A 24,737-nucleotide genomic window follows, 5' to 3' on the forward strand; every position below is an offset into this window, starting at 1 on the left:
GCTTTCTATTACTACTTACCTCGAGGACAGATCGATCGGTGTTAGTGTGCTGGAAGTGCCGGGAATGAGTTGTGGTTTGGGATACGACATCTGGTTCCGTGGGCCGTGCTGATGCGCAGGCGGTGGTTGTAATACGTTCGAGTTTGCACTTGTCGATCCACCGCCTCGTGCATTAGCTCTGCTGCTGACCACTTCCTGCACGTCATCGTCATTCCACTGGTGGCCACTGCCAGCACCGCTGTTCGATGTTGATGTGTGCGATGGCTGCGCTTTTCCAGTTGGTACTGCAACAAATCAAACAAATACAAATTAATTACAATATTAGTCACTAATATGTTGGTAGGTAGAAATCAGACATTTGGTAAATAATCATTTTTTGCATTAATTATTTTAAGCCTTAAGCTTAATAGCTTTCCCTGTGTTAGACTGTTTTTTCGATTTTTATTTTTTTATTTTTTTGCAACAAATTAGTCATTATACACGAACAAAATTACTATAAAAAGTGAAGATGCTGGTGACCATTATACCAAAACTTTGATTAAATTATACTTAGTACAAGAATTAGAAGCAGCCGTTAGAAAATCGATTGTAAAAGAAATCTTCATCTATTTGTCCGTCGCTGCATTTGTATGTGATAAATGTGATATGTGATGTGATGATGGTATGTGATAACATCAATATCAATGAAAAGCCTCAGAAGAGATCTTAAACTCTTAATTAATAAGATAAGAATTAAATTTATATTAATAAAGGTTATTGAACTTTTTGTCGAAATGCTGCATTATTCTGCCTTAAACTGGTACAAATATCCTAGTTTTTGGTTTAATCCAAAAGAAAGGACGCGAGACGCGAGGCTAAATATCTCGGACAAAGCAGTGCAAAAATACATTTTATGCCCGAGATAGTCTCCGACAAAACTATAAGTTAAGTTTATATAAAGAATCAAATATGAAATAAAAATAGTCTATCTTCGACTCCTCATTGCTTCTTTAAAAACTTGATTTGAAATACGACCAACAATCAACTTTCAGCATGTAGTTTCGAAACACAATGCTTAGTTTAAACAGTTATACTTTTTGACGAAACATTCATCCGTCCTAATGTCAACGACCGACCGACAATAGCAACATTCGACACAAGCAATGGGATTATTTAGGCGCCTAACAGCAATATTAAATCAATATGCATATTAAAATTTGTGATCTCTATATTAAATATTCTGTATGAACCGGTTGGAATTGTTAGAGCAATGGTTACAATTATTTTAATAAGACAGGGAACAAAACAAAGACGATGCAAAACTACGCACAAAACGAGAAATACAATCATTACCTGGGCTCTGTGTATTATTCAGCAGCGCATGCAATTTCGCTCGCTCGGTTTCAACATCGATAGCAATGTGGCGTTTGCGTTTCTTACTTGCAGGCGGTACCGTCACGCCAGCAGCTGCAGCCGCCGCTGCCGCATGAGCTGCAGCGGCATGTGCTGCCGCCGCCACCGTCATCGACTGATGATTCATCGCCGCCGAGGACGATGCCGCGTTCGCTCCGAGAACCCCACCACCGCTACTGCTTGCTGCACTCATGCTTCCGCCTGCCGAACCAATACCACCAACCCCAGCGGCACCAGATTGCTGCTGGATAGCCGCAGCCTGATTGCTGATCTGTTTCGCATTCTGATGATCAGTAGTGATCGTAATTACATCCGGTGTGCTCGATGCTGACCGACGTACATCATCGTTTACCGGGATGATGCGCTTGATCGTCTCGTACAGTGGAATGTCCAGGTCGATGCCGAGACAGCCCGTATAGGCTGAATACGATTTACCTACCGGCCATTCTCCATGCTCAACACAGTAAATAATGTGACCGACGCGACGTTCCAGTGCGAAATCTCGGAACCATTTTACGATCATCGATGTATCGATCATACTGGCGAACTTGCTCATATCTAGAGAGAAGGTAACAAATAAAAAAAGGGGTAAGACAATATTTAAAATAGTACGATCTTCCAATACATACTTTTCAAATCCTCCTTCGTAAGACTGTTATCCAGCTGCTTCAGCTTCATCAGCGGCTGGAACACCTCCAGATCGGGGAAGCGTGCCTTCAGGGCAGCGGTTTGCTGCGAGCACCGTTCCTCATCGGTCAGATTAACGATCGCTTTCACTTCGATCGGTTTCTTTTCCTCCACGATGATAACGTCTGGTGATGGCGAACGAGCGACAGGTTGTTTTGGTGGTTCTTCCGTCTTGGTATCCGCCGCGGGGGCAACCACTACAACATCGCTACTCTTTTCTGCAACAGCAGCGTCAGTTGTTACTTCTGCTTCTTGCTTAACTGGTTTTTCAGCGATATTTTCAGTAGTCTTTTCAGTTTCAGCTACAGAATCCTTGGCTGTTTCCTTCTCAGATTCTACTTCCGATGCCTTCCTCTCTTGGTCGCTGTTAACCGAGATCGGTTCGTCATCTTTCATTTCCTTAACCGGCGATAAACGAGCAACCGTTTCTGCTTCTGTCGGTACGTCCTTTGTGTCCGGCTTAGAAGGAGAATCAGTAACCTTGTCAGCTTCTTCTACCACTGCTTTTTCCTTTTCGAGGACCGTTTCTTCTTGTGTAGGTTCCTTCACCACATCCATTGCTTCGCTAACAACCTCGGTCCTGTTTTCTTTCACTGGCTCAACAACACTCTCTTCCTTGCCCTTACTATCTTCTACCACCTTTGACGAATCTTCTTCCGCTTTTGATTTCGGAGACAGTGCCGGGGCAATAACTTCAGATTTCTTTTCATCATCCGTTTTGTTGGAATCACCACCGGGGGAACTTGGTTCGATTAGTGTTGATTCGTCTACCGATTGCTTAATGATGTTCTCCTCTTCTTTTTGCGCTTCCGGGTTTGGCGACTTTTCGGCAGTTTTCTCGTCTTGTGTTTCAGCAACCACCGTTGACTGTTCCTCAACTTCCATAGCTTCAACAGCTTCTTTTACCGGGACCACGGCAACAGTGTCGGATTCTTTCTTGCCCAATCCATCACCACCATCAGCTGAAGTTTCAGTCGTCTCCATCATTTCGACTTCTTTCTCCTTAGAATCCGGATCTTCCTTTTCCGAATCCTTGTTGCTGGTCTCAACAAATTCTTCATTTTTCGTCTCAGCGACATCTTCTACAACAGGTTCCTTTGTTTCAGCTTCCTTAGACGATACTTCTTTTGTTTCCTTGTCCTTAGAATCAACAGCGTCGACGTCCATTTTCTCATCGTCACCAGTGATACCAGCTTCCTCCTGTAGCTTAACGTTGACGTTTTCTTCGACCGATACTGCTAATTCCTTTTCAGTTTCCACCGGAATGTCGTTGTCGGTCTTTTCAGCCTGTTCCTCATTCTTTTCGGCGGTTTCCACAGCACTAGTTTCATCTGCTTTCTTCTCCTCAAGAGGTTTATCTACAGAATCGGTAGCTACTGTGAGTGGTTCCTTAACGGCTTCTTCATCAACCTTTGCATCTTGCTTCATTTCAGAATCGTTTTCCACCTTGGCAGGAGAACTAGCAGATGGAGCAGCCAGTTCGTTGACGGTTTCCTTCTCAGGAGCCGTTTCAACTGCCGCATCAACCGCGACGTCCTTCTCTACCGATTCGGCTTCCGACACCTTGGGTGTACAATCTTTTCCGGTAGTTTCGGTCTCGGTATCCATCTTTTGTTCTTTGGACGGCTCCAAGTTTTCCTGCAATACGGACCCGGCCTTCGGACTTTCTGCAATTGTCGACGTTTCCTTTTCAGGACTTGTAACAGATGCAGCAGATGTTTCCGCCAACGGTTTAACACTCGCAGAATCAACTGCTTCAGGGACTTCTTCAGCCTCAACCTTGACGGGTGAGGCAGGTGCAACCACCAACTCCACCTTCGGTAAAGCATCCGAAACAACGGTCTTCTTCTCTCCATCAACCTCCATTGAAGCAGCAGCAGAAACGATGGCATCCTTTTCCTGCTTGACGGCCAAATCAGCATTTGCCGCCTTCTCAGCCGCCACAACAGCCACTGCCGGTGCATTAGCAGCAACTGCATCAGCCTTGGCCGCAGCTGCAGCCTCCGCTTGCATCTTTAGTAACTGTTGATTTTGCAGCTGAATTTGCATCTCAAGCTGCTGCAGATACTTCTTAGCTGCTTCATAGAAGGGAAATTCGGAATCCGCCAGAATCAACTGTTCCGAGCGATATATACCATACTTCAGGACAGCTCGTAGCAGTTCCCGATCGTGACGTCCCGGTATCCACCAGTCCGGCGTGTCCAGATTATTTTCGCACAGACGAATGTTTTCCTCCAGCTTGGGATGTTTCACTATCTGGCGTGCTTTCGACAGCAATTCCAACCGATCGAGGATCAGCTTGGCATGATCTTCTGTCACATCGTCCACCAATCCTTCGAGGCCCTTTTCGTCATCGCTTAGCTTTACGCCCGCCTGCCGTTTGCACATTGCAATGAACACCTTGTAAAAATCGCTCAAATTTTCGTCCGTTTTCTTATCCAACTTGGCGAACACTTTGAAGCTGGGGAAATACAAGAAAGAAGGAACACAAATATTTGAATGGTGCCAAAAATCACAAAGCATAAAGTGGAAGAAAAAAAATACTTACCGACTCCAATCAGGAGTAGGGACGGTCGTGTTGGTTTGCAAATCGATACCATAACCCGTAAGGACACGAATGAATTCGTTTTCCTCACGACGCGTCCATCTCTTCGGTATCTGTTCCAACCGCACACGTTCGCGTTCACGCATAACCTGTTCGTTTTTTTCACGTCGTTCCATTTTCTATAAAATATAAATTTTACATTAATGTACTATTTTCTGAAGGAAGTCTCTTACAAGTAATTGTACAATTGTCGACCCAAAATACTTTCCTCTACAAATCTACAACAATAAATCAACTATCCTTAGCTAATGACACACTCTAATTGTGTTTCTCAAACAAAAAACAAATGGTAAACAATACTGCCCACGACCAAAACTATAACATATCTACGCAAAACAATCAAGATAAATGATTAAGAATGAAGAAATATAGCTGTTAATCGCAATGCCTGAGCTGAAATTAAACCTCATCATAAGTTTCCCATTTTTATTCTCCTCTCCTCTTGCTCCTCAACAACCAAAACAGCGCGAAAAGAAGAATAGATTGAAGCGAAAAAGAAACACTTTAGAATATGCTCAATACTAACCAAATACATTGCTAGTTTCTGAAGATCTATGTTCGCCAGCTGATTCGGATCGGCCGGATTCAGTCCGAGGCCCAGGCTAAGCATCAGACTAAAGTCAGCCGCTGTCGGCATACCAGCCGTAGGTGCTTGCAGACCGCCGGAACCACTGTTACCGCTAGTTGACGGTAGTGGCTGTTGTTGCTGTACACCTCCTGCTTTACCCTGTGGACCTCCGGTGGACCCTAGTCCAAGACCACCGGCATTTACACCGGCAGCGCCACCACCTAGAGCACCCGTCGCTGAAGGATGGTTTAAGCCAACCACCATTGCCGAACCACCGGGACCAACAATCTGACCGGCGATCTGTTGCTGTTGTTGCTGCTGCAACGCTGTCAGTTGTCCTTGCTGTCCCTGTTGCTGTGGTGGCGTGATGATCATAGGACCAGGCGTTGTCGAGGGTGTTGAAGGTGAAGAAGAGGTTTGGCCGGAAAGGTTTGGCGTGCCAGGTGGGGGTACAATCGTCTGTAGCTGCATGCAATTGGTAGATAGCGTTGGTGGTTGTGAGATTTAGATAATTTTGAAAAACGTGAGTTTTTGGCCAATTGTACCACACAATCGTTGCGGACAAAATAAATACGATTGAAGTCCGATTGATGGTGTATCCGAAGGAAAGTGTTTGTGTGTGTGTGTGTGTGTGTGTGTGTGGTTCGTGTGTTTGAAGGGGAGAAATATACATAAAATAATGTATGTAATACAGTTAAAATCATTTGCTTTTGATGAAACACAAAGCAATAGTATCATCTATTGCTACGTACGCGTATAGTACGAGGATTATAATGATTGTGAGATGCATGAAATCGAGAGGAACAATAATCCGTATATGTGAAAGCAAACACAGAAAAAAACTTCATAAATGGGTGAAATGGGTGCGAGAAATTGATAAAACGTTCGCAGAAATTATAAATGATAATTCAGAGCGTATAAACACTTGAGAGAAGATGACTGCTGCCGATAAGGATACCAAATAAGATGAATGAAAAGTATCTCAAATCCCAAACTAACATGTTCAGCATTGCGTTTCAATTTTTATCCTCGAAATGTCGCGTTTTATGTTTTATAAATCAATTTATAAATAAAATTTAAAAAATACAAATATATGACTTCTATCAATTTCTACTGTACTGAGTGTGTCTCGATGAGAAATTAAATACGTATGACAAAACAATACAAATTTTTTTTTGTAAATAATGACACCATAACACTCCTGTTTCTTGTTCATGTACAATAAAGAAATACAACATGTTCACAGTAAAAAAAAACACAAATTACATGGCTACCGTAACAAAACATAATAAAAATGAAACTCGGGAAAAATGATATAAAATATGATAAAAACAAAACAAGGACATTTTGCGTAATTTTATATATAAACAGAACGAATGTGTGAATCGTTTTTTCATGCAGAATGTAATACACTAGATGGTTACACTACGTACTAAAACAAAAAAAGGTGAATAGATCGAAGTAAAATGATGATGGTGAAAATGTGTGTCAGAGCGGCCACGGAACAACTCTAAGTACAAAATATATATCTCAACACAATTGGTCTTACCTTCGCCTTTTGCTGCTGTTTCAGCTCTTCCTTCTTGTAGTTGCGCTGGTACGACGTGATGACACGCCGTAATCGAGTGTTTAGATCCTGCATCGATGGCCAGGCCAGCTCGGGATTCACGTCCGATGGGGCGGGTGTCGGTGCTGCACTAGCCGTTCCAACTGTGGATTCTTCATCATCTAGATTAGTATTTATTATAACGAAAGGGGGCAATTGTTAGGATAAATCAAATCTACTGTCTAATAACACTTGCTGGTTTATCTTGCTACGTAATGAAGATGCGATATATGCAGATGTGATTGTGATAGATGAATGACGATGGAGTTCGCGTTTATTTACAATATGAAATGCATAATTACGTTTTGTTTTGTTTTTTTATGAATTAAGGATGTTTTGTTCAATGTAAACATTTTAAGTTATAATATTTTAAAAAGTTTGGCTTCGCGGCCATCCACAAAATAATCTATTATGCATGATTTCTTTTCATTCGAATAGTACTTCTGCCAATTGCAATGTCAAAGAATAGCAGAAATAATGGATAGATACAGCAAAAAATAAGGTTTTCAAAGGAAAAAATACCTAAATCACAGAACCAGTGTCTTTTGTCGGTAAGTCATACAGTTGGAACGAATCTATTAACTGACAAGCGCAGCAAGAACTAAATTGTGCGAAAAATAACAAAAGCTAATAAATGTGCAATCAAAATTCGCTAAATTGCATTCTAAATAAGAAAAAAAACATTTTTTACGCCAAAAACCAAAACATTAATATGCACAGAACAAATGTTTAAAGAATCGAAACAATAAGAAAAGAAACTGTACAAATAAAATAAAACTTCTTTAAAGAATCTATACACAGAAACCAAAATCTCAAAGGTACAATTTCTAAATACGACATTTCAAAACTGGGATGTGTAAATTGATATCGGGGAGGGAATGAAACTATGTATATGCATGACGTTCTGGCGAACACGAACACTTACCATCCTTTGACTCGATACCGACCGAGGCCGATCGGGTGGTTTCCGATGGAACACCATCCTCCGGGTCTTCCTCATTGTCACCCAGCTTGGAGTTTGCATCATCATCGTTTCTGTGGATAGCAAAATTGGGTAGGCAATTAGTACATAATTCATGGATTGATTATTATTGTTACGGTTGTTTCACAAAATTATTATAGCACCACCTTCGAAATTATGAACACGGCAAGAGTAATGAAAGTACAACATAAGGGATACGATTCATGGTCATACGCATATAAAGCTTCCCAGTGAATGTGTGAAAAAGGAGTATAATTGAATTGATATTGCTATGAAAGATGCGCTTGCTGGCTGTGAGAAGGATGTGATGTGTTGATTGATTGGCATTGGATGTATTTTAAATGCTTGTTTTTAATTATTGAAACTGAATTGTTGAATGTATTGTTGGGTTTTGTTATATTGATGGAACACAACCTTTCAAACACCTGGGTCAGAGGGAATTTGTGAAATAGTGAACATATGTATATAGAAGCGACAGGATTTTATTTATTTCATATAGATGCGGGGAAAAAATACATGTAACAACTTGACGAGAACAAATTAATTAAACCACTTTCATTTCAATCGTCGCTGGAACCGTGTGGATGTATCAGTAAAAATACATTTTTTTTGTTTTACATCGAAACAAATACCCTTCTCGCAAAGGATATGTTTGCGAACACAAATGATCGATTATCTCGTGCCGTAAGAAAAGTGTGTAAACACACACAATAAACACTATAGAGAAACTAGTATAGAGGAGAAAATTACATTATAGAAGGAAACATACATGTCACATATAGAAAAAGGAAGCTTTACATTGAAAATTGAAAAAAGAATGCGTAGCAAACGGTACAATTTTCACCAAGTAAAAATGTTCCGACAACACTTTAAATGCACAAAAGACTAGTAACGCTTAATAGAGAGAAGAAGAGAAGAAAAATCAGCATGTAGCTGCACATTTAGATAAGGGTCAGATAAAGTATAAAACGCACGCAGCTTTTAGAAATTGGTCAATAACTTGAATGGAACCGTATCGAATTAGAAACTTAAGAAAAAAAATATTTAAAGATGAAAATATATATACCAGTACAATAAATTGTACTTTTTTTTTTGTTGAGCAAAATGAAAGAAAAATACACGCAAATATACTAACATAAAAAAAGGGGAGAAAGAGAGAATAAGAGAGAACAGGATAAGAAAATAGTAACGAGCACTTACTCTTTGACAATCGTCGCCTCTTCGATGGTGCCATCACCGGGACCGCAGTGGCTCTGGAAGCAGAGCATCGGATCCGCCCGCATCCCACGGTAGTTTTCGCAGCCATGTTTGTACGTTCCCACCAACAAACTTCGATCGCAACAATTTGGATTCCACCATGAGCACGGCAGCTGATCGGGCGTAGGCGGTGGCCGAATTGGGAGATCGCTACACACACGGTAACACAATATCGGATAGTAGGGACGTCGTAGCACAGATACGCGCACGCACATCCACACACACACACACAACGCACCACGTCCACGAAAAACAGTGTGGCCAATGTGTGGATTGTTGTTGTTGGAGGGCGGGGCGGGTTGGCGAAAGTTTGCAACGTAAGAAAAAACGTAAATAATTTGCTCAGTAATTACGCGGGCAGGGTAGTAATAATCGGGGGAGGAAAAACAAACAAATAAGGGCGAAGGACGTTGCAGAATGCTTCCATCTGGGTATATTGAAGAAGATAAGAGGAAATGGGAGAGCAGAGATCGCAGACGCGATCGATTCGATTGTATTTGGGGGAGCGAAAGGAAAAAGGACAAACTATTGAAACGTATTTGCAAGAAAAAATAAGCAAAAGGACATTATGTGTAACAAAAACTGCTAGCACAAAACGAACAATCGTCAATTTTGACGATTTATTGCACAACTTAACTAATAAAATACATATCAAACGGAACAGTGCATTTTGTTTTTCATAAAGAAAACTGATTTCAAATCAATCAACATTAACTTGCTTTTTAAATAGTTAACTGTGTCGAGACATCCTCCTTGGAAAGTTTTTTGTAGCAAATTTGTTTTTCTTTTATGGTTTTAAAAATTTTTGTAGCCTTTTCATTTTCACGCCACGATTTGCCTTCTCCGTTTGCTCAATAGTGGGGTTCTTTTTTTTCGATTATCGATTTTTTTAATGGTTTGTTTAATAAATGGCTGGCTTGATTTATATTGACACCTAATTACTATCTATTATCACACAGGCACGTACATATACATATAGGTAGATAGATCAAGGAAAGTAGTCTACATTAAGACATATGTCAATTGAGAGGGAGAGAGTGAACTGAACAGTACCCTTAAGTAGGGAACAACGAGAACAAAAATGCTCAGTTCCATAGTAAAATTGAGCGAAGTAACGAATATTCGATCAAGATTGATCAATTCAAATAGTGAGTTAAGGTTTTTTACAGACGATAGACTTTTTCGCACAGATTATTCAATTGCTTTTATGTCATGTATGTATACAATTTAAGCTATATTTATATGCCACTGCTTCAAAGTAAAAAGCAGATCGAAAACAATAAATTAAATAATGTCATATGTTATACACACTAAAACTTCAATCATTGTTTTATTCACGTGAACAGTGTTGCTAGGTATTGTGACTTGTCTGAAGATTGTAGATTATTGTGTTTCTTGAATTTCTCAAACAATATAAAGCTGGCGACATCCGTAGTCGACGTCTTGAGGAAATACAAAGCTCGAACGTTATAGTACAACACGATTGCTGGAAATTCCCAAACCAATCAGAGTAAAAGCTTAAAAATGCGACGCAGCTATCATTCTGTACAAAACCTATCTCCAAGTAATAGAGAAAAGAGGAAACATAGATGAAGGTTGAAAAACCTCCAAATTTAAATCCATCCGGTAACATCAAATAGTAACAATCAACACTTAGATTTGATAAAAAGTTCGTTTGAAGAAAAAAACAACAATGTGAAAGATTATATTGCAAAATTTCAACAAAATGCAATTCCCTTGAAAAAACCAAAATAACAACTTTAAATTACGAAACATTCGAAACACAGTAGAATGAGGAAATGACAAAATGTATAATTCATTTCACACTCAAATAACACACTTTGTAAAATACAAAGAAATTAGAAAAAGAAAACTTTCAAAAAGTCGAATGACACACTTACAAAAAATAAAAAGTTAAGGGTTGAAGTGAAAAGGTGACATTTTGACATGACAAATGACAAATGAAGATGACAAAAGTTTGGGCAAGACACCACACTTGTGCATGGGACGACAGTAATACATACGGGGTGGGGTGTAAGAAAATGGATGAGTAAAGATTAAGTAAGATGTTATTTACTTTCGTGATGATGATGATGTATTAGCAAAGAACAAACATGTAACAGAGTAAGTTTATTAGCTAGTTTTGTTTAATTTATGTAGCAGCTGCCGTTCGCGGTAATGCAAATGAAATGAGATTTACGCAGTACAAACATAAAAACATGTATTTTTTATAGAATACGCGTAAGTGTGACTATGGAAAAAATATATAGAACTTTGCAGTTTTGTAGAGTTCATCAATAAAACCGCTTGAATGCACCGTGTTAGCAAAACAGTACAACAGAAGGATCATCGCAGGCAATGTGTGAAAAGGTGTGTTAAAGGGAAGATGAGTTTAAAACTGACTGAGGAAAGTAGAGGAAATAAGAGAGTCGGGAAGAGAAAGCACCAAAAACGATCGCCCCTTGACAAGAGAAAAAAGAGATAAAACAAATATACCTGGCATTGGCACCTTCGTTGATTTGATTGACCAAATCGCCGAGCACCTCGTGCTTGATGTAGTACAACATACGAACGCGCAGCAACACTCTGTCAAAAATGGAGAGCAGAAAAAAGAAAGAAGGGAAATAAAACAGAAACGTATTAGTGAAATGGGGTTTTAGTCCTCCTTTTGTGTCATCCCCGCGTGTGTTTTGTGTGTGTTTTGTTATCATCTTGAACCCCATCGCCGTTACAGTACAATAATGGTATTAAGAGCGAAACGGAGCAAACAGGCGACAGAACGGATGAAGATGACAAGCCAACCCAATGGAGATGCACCCTTTTGCGCTACCGCGAGCGCTTTTAACTGTCTCTTCACACTCTCTCTCTCTCACTTGTTTGCATGTCTGGTAAGATGCTTCTTGTAGTTGATGTCGAGCAGCGTCTCTGTGTCGTATTTTTCGTCCTTGCTCCAGTGGTGTGGATCGGATACGGGTGTTGTTGTGCCGCCAGTGTCCGAGCCGGATTTGGCTGATTTTTCCGCCTTTGTACCGGATGAGTTGGAGGATGCATCTTCGTTCGCGTCGGCTGTACCACTGCATTGGGGGGCGGGTGTGGTTGATCCAGCAGCTGGTTGCGATACTACTGGCGAGCCGCCACCACCATTGCTTCCCGTAGCAGTGGAATTTGACGATTCACGCTTCGGTGTCGTACATGCTGAAGATGACTTACGTCCTGAGAAAGAGATGAACAAAAAAAAAAGAGTCGATAAGTCTAATGGTTTATTTTTCTTCAACAACCAGCATCGCTTCTTCTTACCTTTCGCATTGCGTCCTCTAGGCACCAAATTGTGTAATCCACTGTGATTGCGTGCTATTTCGCGCTGTTCGCCACCTTCGTTCGGCGTAATCAAGTCCCAGATGAAGTTCTTGATTTTCTCATCGCCCTGATAGCGCTCCAAGCAGTAAAGCAGCTGTATAAAGTAGAAAGGAGACAGAGAAAATATTGTTTTATCAATCGTTTAAAATTCTTTAAAAACATATCTTTCTTTTTTCTCCTGGACTTTGCTCGATCCTTTATTTTAAAATTCAGTTATAATTGTGAGAAGTTCAATTGTGTTTTACTCAGCGAAAACCTAAAGTTTCCTCAATATTAGCATAGCAGTCATCATTATAATCGAGCAAAGGATGTTCTTCGACAATGAACCAAGAAAAGACTAATTTTATGTTGGAGAAAAACATAACACTTACAATCACACGAGCACAATCCTCCACGTCTTGCTCTCGCCAGCCACGCTTGAACTGTCCCTGTTCGAGAATTTCCGTCCAACGAGCCCAACTGTAAATGGAAGAGAAATTAGAACATCGTACGGGGTCAAATCATCCTCCCCGATGATACATACCCATGCGACAGCAATCCCTTCTCAACCTTGAAACACTCCGACCTTGCCCAATTGCCGTACGAAACTTCGTCCGCACCAAGCACTGCAAGCGTTTCCCTATCACGTGGCACATAATCGTCGTGCTGCATCTGTTGCTGTAGCTTCTTACGCTCCTTAGCCCCGCGCGTCCGTTTGCTGCGAGTTTTCAGCCCGATACCACCCTCCTCTCCATCGCTACCCTGTTCACCGGACGATTCGTCCGAAATGTCCATCACACCATCATCGTGCCCGTAACGCTTAATTTGCGTACGACGACGCGGTTCCGCAATTACCAAATCTTCTGTTTCGTCCTTCTCGCATGCGGTTGGATCAATTTCCGCCTTTTTGGCCCATTTGTTCCAAAAGTCCGGATCGTCTATGTTGATATCACTACGATTTGCCGAAGCAGCAAACGATGCCTTCGAGAAAGTTGAACCCTTTTCACTTTCCATCGTAATGACCTGCGTACGACGTAGCAGGATCGAATCGATGTCCTCCTCGCAGAACTTATCGCCTGCATCGTCATCCATCACGGCACCGTACGCACCCTTCTTCAGCAGGTCTTCAATTTCCTTCTTCGACAGCTGACGCTGTGTACCGTCCTTGTTTTGGCCCGTGTTCATACTCTGCAGGACCGCTTTATCCAGACCGAGCTTGAGCGAAGCTTTATCAAACATCTCCCGCTCGTACGTGTTGCGACACAACAACCGGTAGATCTTTACCATTTTTTGCTGTCCAATACGATGACAACGAGCCTGCGCTTGCAGATCATTCTGCGGATTCCAGTCACTGTCGTAGATGATGACCGTGTCGGCTGCGGTTAAATTAATACCCAAACCACCCGCTTTTGTACAAAGCAAAAACACAAAACGATCCGAATCCGGTTTCGAGTAGCGATCGATGGCAGCCTGTCGGAGATTGCCACGAATGCGTCCGTCAATTCGTTCGAACGGATACTTCTTGTACATCAGATAATCCTCCAGTATGTCCAGACAACGCACCATCTGGCTGAAAATTAACACCCTGTGTCCATTGGCGCGCAGCTTCGGCAGCAGCTTATCGATCAGCACCATCTTACCGGATGAAACGATCAGATTTTTGTAATATGATTCCGCATCCTCACCGTGCTGCTGCCGGTAATCGTACTGAATCTGATCTTCCGCACCATTGAGCAGATATGGATGGATGCAACATTTGCGCAACTCCATCATCGTGTTCATCAGGTTCGGAATGTTTGCCGACGTTGTACCCTTCATGAGGAAGGAGAAGTTTTGCTCCAGTATGCCTCGGTAGTACTTTTTCTGAATGTTTGTCAGCTCGACCTCTACGATCGTTTCCTCCTTCGGGGCCAGAGACTTCTCCACATCATCCTTCAAACGGCGCAACATCATCGGCTTCAGAAGGGCCTGCAACTTTAGCACCTCACTCTCCGTCTTGAGACTTCCGAACTCACGCAAAAACTCTTCACTACAAGCAAACTGACTCGGTTCGAGGAAGTTAAGCAGCGAGAACAGTTCGTTTACGTTGTTCTGTAGCGGTGTGCCGGAAAGCAACACACGATGTTCTAGATTGAGCTGTCGTAGTCCTTCCAGTAGCTTACAGTTTCGGTTCTTCAAACGATGCGCTTCATCAATCACACAAGCACGCCATGTAAAGTTCTTCAGATCCTGATAATCCGTGACGATCATTTCGAACGTTGTGATGAGCACGTTGAACTTGGTAATGTCCCGGATAAGCTTTCCCGTCTCCGTTCGATAGTACACCTCGTAGTCCTGTATCATTTGCCGACTCGTCGCCGATCCATGGTACACGATCACATTCATCTCCGTCCATCCTTCGAACTCACGCTGCCAGTTCGGAATGGTCGAAAGTGGTGCAATCACCAAAAACGGCCCCCGTATTCCATACTCGTATACGGAATTAACAAATGTTAAACTCTGGATTGTCTTACCGAGACCCATCTCATCGGCCAGTATACAGTTGTTGCCCTTGTACCATGAGTACCGCAACCAGTTTAAACCTTCCAGCTGATATGGCCGCAACTTGTTGCCACCCTTATACGTGGGTGATTCCGGCAGCGCCTTCCACTGGTCCGGATGTGGTCGTTTCTTCGTTTTCCACTCACTCTTCGGTGGAATTTTGTTAAACTTATAGTACTGCTCAATCTTCAGCTGATCGACATCATCTTCCAGCTCCCAAGTGCTGTCTTCGTACGGTAAGCTCTTCCACTTCACTAGATAGTGTTTCACCGTTTTGCCCTCATCATCCACCAGCTCCGACACATCCAGCACCCGATCGACCTCAACAAAGTCCGGATTAAACGGTTCTTCGTCCAGACTCTCGAAAATGTTTAGCTGCTGCTGTTGCTTCATCAAGAAACGCTTGATTTTATTGCCAACGCGTTTATCACCCTTCAGCAGCTCATCCTCGGTACGCCAATCGCAGTGCAGGTAAGAGAAGTTGCGATACTTCACGAAGTACTCTTCTACGTCGATGTACACTGGTTCGGGTTTCTTTTCCTCTTCCGTTGCTACACTTTCATCTTCCTCTTTCTTGACGATTTCGGTGCTCTTCGCTTCGGTGTTGGCTTCAGCTGCATCAGATGTTTCTTCCTTCTTGACAACTTCAGTGGAACTATCGCCCAGTTTGCTTTCAGTGACTGCGGATGGAACTTCATCCACTTCCATCTTTTCTGCATCGCTTGCAGGTTTTTCCTCGGTCGACTGTTTTTTAGCCTCACCTTGGACATCAGCGAAGGGTTGTTCTTGCGATGTTTCTCCGTCATTTGGTTTGTCGGATGAAGCTTTTTCTTCCACTTTATCGGTATCTTCTAATGCAACTTTAGTAGTTTCTTCTTCGCCAGTCTCCGCGCTTTCCTTCGGTACATCCGTAGGCTCATTATCTTGTGGCTCAGTTTCTGCTGCAGCCGGTTTATCTTCAGCACCTTCGGATGAACTGTTCTTTTCAGTTTCCTGCTGTTCATCCGTTTCCATCTTTTCTTCGGTTTTGGAGATCTCAGCAGCAGTTAATTCGTTTTCGGAGCTCTTGTCAGCCGTTATGGCATTAACGGAGGTCTTTTCTGCATTAGAAGTGGTTTCTACATCCGTGTCCATCGGAACTGCGTCACAAGCCGTAGATGTATCTTCCATATTTTCGCTTTTGTGATCAACCGCACCATCACCTTTGGAGTCAACCGCTGGTTCCTTTTCCTTCTCTTTGTCACTCTCTGCAAGGTCTTCATTTTCTTCCTTCACCACCGCATCTGTTGTAGTGGCAGCGGCTTCATTACTTTCACCATTTACAGTATCCTCCGCTCCATCCTTCGGTTCGGTTTTTACTGCATCTCCTGAAGCTCCCTCAACGGGTTCGGGAGTTTTCTCCTTTGGTGGAGGTGGAGGAGGGTCTGGTTTAAGCTCTCGCCGTCCTTTGCGGACTGCCAGCACATACTGTACCACCTGCAAAAGAAAACAAAAAAAAATTGTTAATAACACTCACACATACGAACCGATATTTTTTGGAGTTAAATCCGATTTTATGCGTCGGAGTCGGAGTGGATTCATGAATCCACTCCAGAAAACTCATCACCAGTAAAAGGGAATTATAAAATTTTACATACTTCAAAACTACGACAAGCTCTAAGCTCTTAACAATTTTAAAATGGAAACAGTAATTTTCACTTCTCTACACTTACCATCGAATCTTCCTCCGATGTGTTGACATACACATAATTCGCATTAGGTTTCGATGCATCATCCAATGGCTTCCCATCGGGACCAAGCTCTGCCGTTGCTCCCGGTGCCAATTTAGCTGCCTCAGATGTGCTCACTTTGTTTTCATCCGTCGCAAGCTCACCTCCGGCTCCAGCTGCAGCGCCGCTTCCTGCATCACCACTGGCACCAGTTACCGATCCATCCGGAGCTGCTACACCTGCTTCGCCACTAGCACCACTAGCAAGCGAAGCATCCGTCAGTGCCACACCTTCCTTACGGTCCGAACCACCATCGGAACGGCGATCCTTACGACTGCCGGTGGGTGTTGGTGAAATAATTCCTGACTCATCATCAGAAAAGCGTAACATCACATCGTCAACGTACTTCTTGCGCTGTGTGTTACGGGCCGATCGTCGCTTCGAACTGTCCGCTTCCGTATCCGGTGGAGGTGATGGTGGCGGCGTGCTTAGCAAATCATCACCTTCACCATCCGACTCGGTCACGATCATGCGACTTCGACGTGATCTACTCTTCGATCCTCCACCGCTCGATTTACTGCCACCGCTGCGACGCGACGAAGAACTACCACCACCGCTCGGGCGACTACGATTTCGACTACTGCTGCTGCTACCACCTTCCGAATTGCCAGGTTCTTTGCTCTTTTTACTACTCTTCTTGCTTTTGCTTTTGGTCGGAGTTTCCGGTTCCGCTTCGACTGCTGCAGCACCTTCTTCGGGAGCGTCCTTCTTCTTTTCCTGGTCCTCATCCTTCGTCAATTCGCTTTTGCTTATCTTCGACACGGGGATATCGTCAAAGTCCGTTACTTCATCGATTGGGACCGCATTACTACCACCTTCATTTGCTTCAGTCGTGGTAGTGATTGCACCCTTCGGTGACTGTTCTTCTCCATCATCAACTGCACCTTCTCCTTCCTGTTCCTCCTTTTTGGAGGCCATTTTCTCAACTTCCTTTTCTTCACCATCAACAGCCACGTTGGATGATGTCGCATCGCCATCTTCCCTTCCGGTTGACTCAACTACGCTGCTTGCCGTTACGGAATCCTTACCCTCTTCCATACCACTCTCACCGGTCGTCGCACTGCTCGGAGCCGCAGCATTAGCGTCATTCGAGTTCTGTGCATTCATCAACGATGCCAACGATTGATTCTCGTCCGTTTCGCTCGTGTTCGTACCAGATTTGGAATGTTCCAGCTCAGCAGTAATCCCACCGTCCGGAAGTTCATCCTCCATCGACAGCGAATTATCTCCATCGCTCGAAGCCACACTCTTCTTCTTCTTTTTCTTGCTTTCCTTCGATTCTTTCTTTTTGCTTTCCTTTTTCGGTGTGGCCGATTCCTTCACCCCGTCACCCTTGGCCGGTTTCTTCGGCTCGCGTGGCTTTCGTGGTTTCTTGATCTTTTTACCACTGGCATCGGTCGATGTGTCCAGATCACCGGTACCACTGCAGGATAGATTGTCCTGCGAGATATCACCACCGGTAGCTCCGATTCCACCACCGCCACCACTGCTCTCCAGAGACATTAGCTCGTGGAAACTGCTTCCATCGGGACTGGCTTCCGGCAGCCCTGTTCCAGCTGTAACGGAGTCTTCCGATACGGGTAGCAGAGTTGTTGGAGTGGGTGTTGTGATGCCTGTGACTGCAGCAGCAGCTGTCGTCGAAAACAACGGTGCAACCACATTCGATTGCGATGTTTCATCGCCCGACGTAATCAATCCCGTCTGTCCTACCACGGTTGCTGTTGCGGCTGCTGCCGCTTCTTGTTGGCCGCCCTGCTGTTTATCACCTTTCTTGGCCCGTGGCTTACGTGGTTTGCTTGAGGGCGTTCGACCTCGTCCGCGCCCTGTTGTGCTCGTCACCTGTGGACTATCGATCATCGCTGCTGCAGCAGCTGCTGCGGCTGATGTCATCGTAGGTGCGACCGGATATAGCTGGTGGTGTGGTGGTTGCATCAGCAGACAGGGTTGTGGACCAAGACCCTGGCAACCGTCTGCTGCTTCGTGCTGTTGCAACATTGCAAGCCGCTCTTGTAGGCGCATCATCTTCTCCTGATTGTCCGCCATCGGAAGTTTGTACATGTCCTGCATCTGCTGCTTGATTGCGGCCCGTTCCTGGCTGTGCGACATCATTGGTGGTGTTTGATAGGGTGGCGGTGGCGGTGGAACCATCATGTCACCTCCCGCTGTTGGTACTGGTGGTACGCCTTGTAGCTGTTGTTGTTGCTGCTGCTGTTGCAACATCGTTCCACCGACCTGATGCATTCCATACATTGTCGAGCCAGGTGGTGCTGCAGTACCAGCCATTGTTTGTGGCATCTGACCACTCAACGTTTGCGCATAGGTAGCCGCCGCCGACGAACCAGTAACAGTCGTTGGTTGTCCACCAACACCAGGCATGAGTCCGCCGCTACCGCTGCTCGTCGAGATGATTGGTTCTCCGCCGGGTGATATCGTACTATCACTCACGGCAGTTGTGGTGGATGTCGGCACGAGCGGCTCATTAGGACTCTTGGTTGCAGTCGTCACTTCCGGCGCCTGTAGATCCGTTAATCCTGCCGGAGCTACCACATCGGACGCCACTGAGTCAAGCAACATTTGCTGCTGATCCATTACAGATGTTTCCGTGTTCCCACTCGGTTGGAGCATACTTCCATCAGAATGGTATCCACCGAGCGTATCCTCACCCGCTTGCTTTGCCGAATCCAACAATGACGAACCGTCTCCCATGGCGGAGGATGAATCCTTCATAGAATCATCCAACACACCACCACCACCTCCTTGCAGATTATCCTGACCAAGACCAAGCATTCCTGCTGTGCCAGAGTTTTGCTGCTGCTGCTGCTGGTGGTGATGGAGCGCCTCAAAGTCCGTACCGGACATGAGCGAGTTCGAATTAGACGACTTCGATTCGTCCGTGTTTGATTCGGCCGGTGCAGGCACGATACTGTCGCGAGATTCTTCATTACTGCTGCTACTTCCAGTCGTTGCCTGTTCGGCCGAAAGTGAGTTTTGCTGGTGTTGCTGATGGGACTGCTGTTGCTGGCGGGTGTCAATCACCTCGGCACCACTCGGTACCAGTGGAGTAAGCGTAGCGTCATGCGCATACACCGAAGAAGGTCCAGTGCCGCCACTATTACTCAACATCGAAGGCCCTAGACTGGTGGGAGCTTCATTCGCATTGCTCGAAGCTAAGCTATCGATGAGGCTGAAATCCGACGATGGAGGTACGGATACTTGCTGGTGGTGTTGTTGTTGTTGTTGCTGATGGTGATGTTGCATCTGCTGTTGCTGCTGCTGCTGCTGCTGCTGTTGCTGCTGCTGAGACTGTTGCTGAGACTGCTGTTGTTGCTGTTGGTGATGATGATGCTGTTGCTGATCTGCAACGGGATCCACCATTCCAGCTGACTGTTGATGATGTTGCGCCTGAGACTGATGTTGTTGTTGCTGCTGTTGTTGTTGTTGTTGTTGCTGTTGATGATGATGATGTTGATGATGCTGTTGCTGCTGGTGTTGCTGTTGTTGCTGTTGCTGATGCTGATGATGGTGGTGTAAATGATGATGATGCATATGATGCTGCTGCTGTTGCTGATCTGTAATCGAAGATATCGGCGGCAGCTCAACAACTCCCTGCTGATGCGGATGCCCATGTTGTTGATGAGAATGGCCATGCTGCATCGAGGGTAGATCGTTCAGTGAAGAACCACCAGCACCACCTTGCTGCTGATTCGCTTGCTGTTTTGACTGTTGTTGCATTTGTTGAGATTGTTGTTGTTGCTGCTGCGACATACTATTGTTCACACTCTGTAAATGCTGATTTGGGCCGCTTGGCGACATCAGCATCTCGTCATTAAATGACGGCGAGTGAAGCTGCTGCGAGATCGAATGCGACAAACTTCCGCCGCCATGTCCGCTGGCCGGTTGCATCGCTGCCAGTGTGCTGTGATGCATCGTAGGTTGCTGCTGGTGTTGTTGCTGCTGCGGACCACCGCCACCGGGACCATGATGTTGACCCGCCGATGGTGGAGGAAGATGTGATCCCGGTTGGAGTTGGGTTAGCATCTGCTGCTGTTGCATTTGCTGCTGCATGGCGGACATTTGGGTGTTTGGTTGTTGAGGTGCTTGTGCCCCGGTCGAAAGGTGCGGCTGATGCAGACTATGTACCGGCTGTTGTTGCTGCTGCTGCTGCTGCTGAACGTTTGCTACCGAGGTAGCGACATCTACACCACCAACAACGCCATGCTGTCCTTTATCGTCTAAACTGCCATAAGCCTGCGGACCTGGCGGTCCTGTTGCTGAGGGTGGTGGCGGTATCACAGGCATGCTGGTTTGCGACACTGGCGGTATTAGGCTGGAAATGTCGTTCAGCTGACTAATCTGCTGTTGCTGAGCATGCGATGGAGGCGGCCCATGTGCGCCCGGATGTAAGTGGGGTGGCGCATGGGGTGCATGCATCGGTGGCATATGACTGCCCGGTGGTGCAATAGAGCCTGCCATTCCGTGATGTGCGCTACCATTGATGCCACCACTACCAGGACGCTGCTGCTGTTGAACGGCGGCCATCGGAGGCCACTGCTGGTGTTGCTGCTGGTGCTGGTGCTGATGCTGGGGTGACATCGGTAGCCGCGGGCCAAGCGGTGACAGTGGATTGTTTGCGCCCATCTGTTGCTGCTGTTGATGTGTCGGTGGACCACCTCGATAGGCAGCTGCCGCGGCTGCTGCTGCTGCCGCTGCCGCCGCTGCTTGCGCATACTCCATACCCGTCGCACCGGACGGTGGCATTACCATCTGTTCCAGCGCTTGCAGTGTCGTGTTTACACCAGCACCAGGACCACTTACTACGCTACCACCCGAGCTAGACGCTGTCAGCTTCGTACCGGACTGTGGTCGAGGACTCTGCATACCACCACTGCCGGCCACTATCCCCGCACCGAGATGGGGCGAATGGGTGGAAGTTATCGTGGCCTGGGGTGACTGCGATGTGACGACCGGCGGTCCACCACCCGGTGGCTTCGCTGGCGACATTACCGGACGCGGTGACATCTGCGTGTGGGGAGACATTTGCGGTGGACGAGGTGACATTTGGGGGGAGAGCTGAGGAAACGGGGCCCGATACTGGGGGCTTCCACCGTGCTGGGTTGGCTGTTGTTTCGACGCAGCGTTCGGCAGGTACGATTGTTGCTGCGGTGCACTTGCACCGTATCCACCACCACCCGGTCCGCCTGCTCCACCACCTCCTCCTCCGGGAACACCTGGCATGCCGGCACCGTGCGACATCGGATGCTGTTGTTGCTGCTGCGGTACCCCGAGCGGTCCACCAAGCCCATGCAGTCCGGCACCGGGTGCATTTGGCTGCTGGGCTCCCGGGTGTACCATACCCGGATGCTGACCCTGTTGCTGCTGAGATGATTGTGGACCACCGCCCAGATTCGACAGCCCCGGATGCTGCTGCTGCTGATTGTTGTGGCCTTGATGGAGCTGCTGTTGCTGCTGGGATTGCGGTGGCAGATGGGAGGGTTGCTGCGACGGATGCGTCGGAGCTAGTCCTCCCGGTACGACACCACCACCACCGGGCGGTTGCTGTTGAGGCGCACCGAGTTGATGCAGGCTTGTGGGTACCTGACCACCACTGACGAGATGCTGCCCGTAGCCACCGCTCGGGTCCAGCTGATGCTGGTTGTAAACGTGTTGGGCGGAACGTGCCGCGTGCTGCTGCATGGCCGCTGCAGCAGGACCGTACGCACCGTACGCGGACTGTGCCGCGGACGGTGCGCCCGGGTACATGGAGTGGCCCGGCTGAGGATAGTGTTGCGAAACGCGCTGCTGAGCCTGCTGCTGCTGTTGTTGCTGCTGGGGCTGCTGTTGCTGGGGAGGTTGTTGTTGCTGCTGTTGTTGCTGCTGCTGCTGCTGCTGGGGTTGACCCAAGGAGCCGTAACCCTGCTGAGGTGGCATCATACCGCCCATCATCGATTGCTGCGTGGGATATTGCAGCTTTTGTGGGTCCTGTTGCGGGTATCCTCCCATGTGCTGCCGGTATCTGTTTCGAACAAATGAAGAGAAAAAAAAAGTGCGATTAGCAAGAACTTTTCATTGAATATTAACAAAATAAACATTTTGATTGCAGAAACAAAGGCATAATTACCCAGTAGGCGTTTGGCGTTGCGCTGGTCCCTGCGGTGGTCCTTGTGGGAGACCGTAGCCCATCGGGGACGCATACGGATTGGCTTGCGGTGGCGGTGGAGGCTGTGCCCCCCAAACCACGTCACCCATTCCGGCCATACCGGCGGCACTGTGGTCCGGCATCGAGTACATCGAATCGGTACCAGCAGGCTGATGGTAGGAGGGATACTGCGACTGCGGTGGCGGTTGCTGCTGCTGCATCGGGTGTGGGGCTCGATGCCGCGCATACGGTCCACCGGCATTACTACCCGGTGGGCCCATCCCCCGAGGGGCAGTCGGATCGTATCGGTAGTAGGCATCCCTGCAATAAAGCCAATAAAATGATAAAAAATGTTAATAAGTCTATTTCGCTAATTTACTGACACGTGAAGATATCCTTATCCGTATTACTTACATTTTAAATTCGCATATAAAAAATAGATCGGTGGACCCTTCGCTCTATCGTTGTATGATTACACGTACTACTGCTGCTGCTGCTGCTGCTGCTGCTGCTGCTGCTGCTACTACTTGTCATATATGTATCCCCACACAGCCGTGCTTGTTTCGTCATACGGAGAGCTTACAGGCGCCCTTATCCTACTAACTATACACATACAAACACACACACGCACACATACGCGCGCGTGCACACACATACATACACACACACACACTCAATATTGTGCTTTTTTAGCGTTTGCTTATCAGTCGCGTATGCTTGTCCGTTTCAGTTCTGCCACTTTCGTCCCCGGAGAGCGCGCTCGTCGTCGTCGTCGTACCGTTGCTCTGTACGTTCTTCATGAGGACAGGATATTTTCTCGCACTGGGAGGTTCGGGAGTAGTGTGGCAGAAAACCGACCCCTACCGATGCTGTAGGGAGGTTGTGTGATGGAAGCGTGTATGTTAGTGTGTGTGCGTGTTCTATTGCGGTTTCGCGCACTTTGAGAGACCTCTCCACAAGCTTTTTAAAACTGTTGGGAGAGCTTGTTGCTGATTTTTAACTTGTGTTACTACTTAACAGTACGGAAAAGAGACAGAGGTGCTGATGGATGTTAAAAGCTAGCAAATCACAAAAAAACGGCTGCTTTCTCTTCCAGTACCGCTCTTTTACGTTTACGGTCTTTTTTTTTTCTTTTTCTTCTCTCACTGTCTTCAGTCGGGGACAAAAACAAAACAAACGGAACGAAAAGCAAATTTCTTTTTTATATACTTTTGCTAAGCTATTTTTTGTTTTCCTTTTTTTTTTACATTAAAATGCTACTTCTTCTGTCCGTGGTTCGGGGTTTCACTAGTGTCCGCTGTTCGGTTCTTCATTTATACTTGTTTCACGGTGTTTCCCTTTCTGGAGATAAAGATAAAAAGGCTTTAGTCGACATTAGAAACAAAACAAAAAATAGACTATAACCAGAAATAACAACTAAACACTATCATTTTAAATGTAAAGAGCGTTGGAATCGTTTGGTTGCTCTTTACAAATAAAATGTCCTTGAATGCAAAGCTTGTGGTCGCACATGTTTTCAGTATTTTTTTTTTTCATCACTGGAGCACTGCCGCACCGAAAGATTGCTGAAAATCTGTAAAAGAAGAGAGAAAAAATGGCATAAGTGTGATGGCTAAAATAATTCAGGCTTTTGAGGTAAATATTATTGTTTGTTTAAACAAATTTTGAAATAAAAAATCGTAACAAAAACCACTTTTCAGTATGGAACGATATTCTGCTATATAATGATCATCTTCTTCCATCTCTTAAAAAAGATCCAATCAAGCGCCATATTTTGAAAACATAACGTTTTTAATTTATTTCGACAAAAAAATTCTTTTCGTTCGTAAGCATTGTTCGCATACATCCATACCCAAGA

At 45.5% G+C, this 24,737-nt stretch overlaps 1 protein-coding gene across 1 annotated transcript in view; it reads right to left on the reverse strand.

Annotated features, from left to right (window-relative positions):
• LOC126563707 (uncharacterized) overlaps positions 1 to 23,547 on the reverse strand; it is a 28,860-nt gene extending 5,313 nt beyond the window's left edge. Inside the window, exons 1-16 of the mRNA XM_050220348.1 lie at positions 23,294 to 23,547; positions 22,862 to 23,200; positions 16,687 to 22,756; positions 12,978 to 16,450; positions 12,826 to 12,913; positions 12,395 to 12,548; positions 11,971 to 12,310; positions 11,594 to 11,683; positions 9,041 to 9,247; positions 7,784 to 7,893; positions 6,802 to 6,980; positions 5,211 to 5,717; positions 4,628 to 4,803; positions 2,022 to 4,540; positions 1,333 to 1,950; positions 20 to 284 (exon numbers count right to left, since the gene is read on the reverse strand). Coding sequence (XP_050076305.1) covers positions 20 to 284; positions 1,333 to 1,950; positions 2,022 to 4,540; positions 4,628 to 4,803; positions 5,211 to 5,717; positions 6,802 to 6,980; positions 7,784 to 7,893; positions 9,041 to 9,247; positions 11,594 to 11,683; positions 11,971 to 12,310; positions 12,395 to 12,548; positions 12,826 to 12,913; positions 12,978 to 16,450; positions 16,687 to 22,756; positions 22,862 to 23,200; positions 23,294 to 23,295 — 15,137 coding nt within the window. The 5' untranslated portion in view covers positions 23,296 to 23,547. The remainder of the gene's footprint in view (positions 1 to 19; positions 285 to 1,332; positions 1,951 to 2,021; positions 4,541 to 4,627; positions 4,804 to 5,210; positions 5,718 to 6,801; positions 6,981 to 7,783; positions 7,894 to 9,040; positions 9,248 to 11,593; positions 11,684 to 11,970; positions 12,311 to 12,394; positions 12,549 to 12,825; positions 12,914 to 12,977; positions 16,451 to 16,686; positions 22,757 to 22,861; positions 23,201 to 23,293) is intronic.
• Positions 23,548 to 24,737: the final 1,190 nt, after the last annotated feature.

This window comes from Anopheles maculipalpis, chromosome 3RL (genome assembly GCF_943734695.1).
Source record: "Anopheles maculipalpis chromosome 3RL, idAnoMacuDA_375_x, whole genome shotgun sequence".
Lineage (NCBI taxonomy): Eukaryota > Metazoa > Arthropoda > Insecta > Diptera > Culicidae > Anopheles > Anopheles maculipalpis.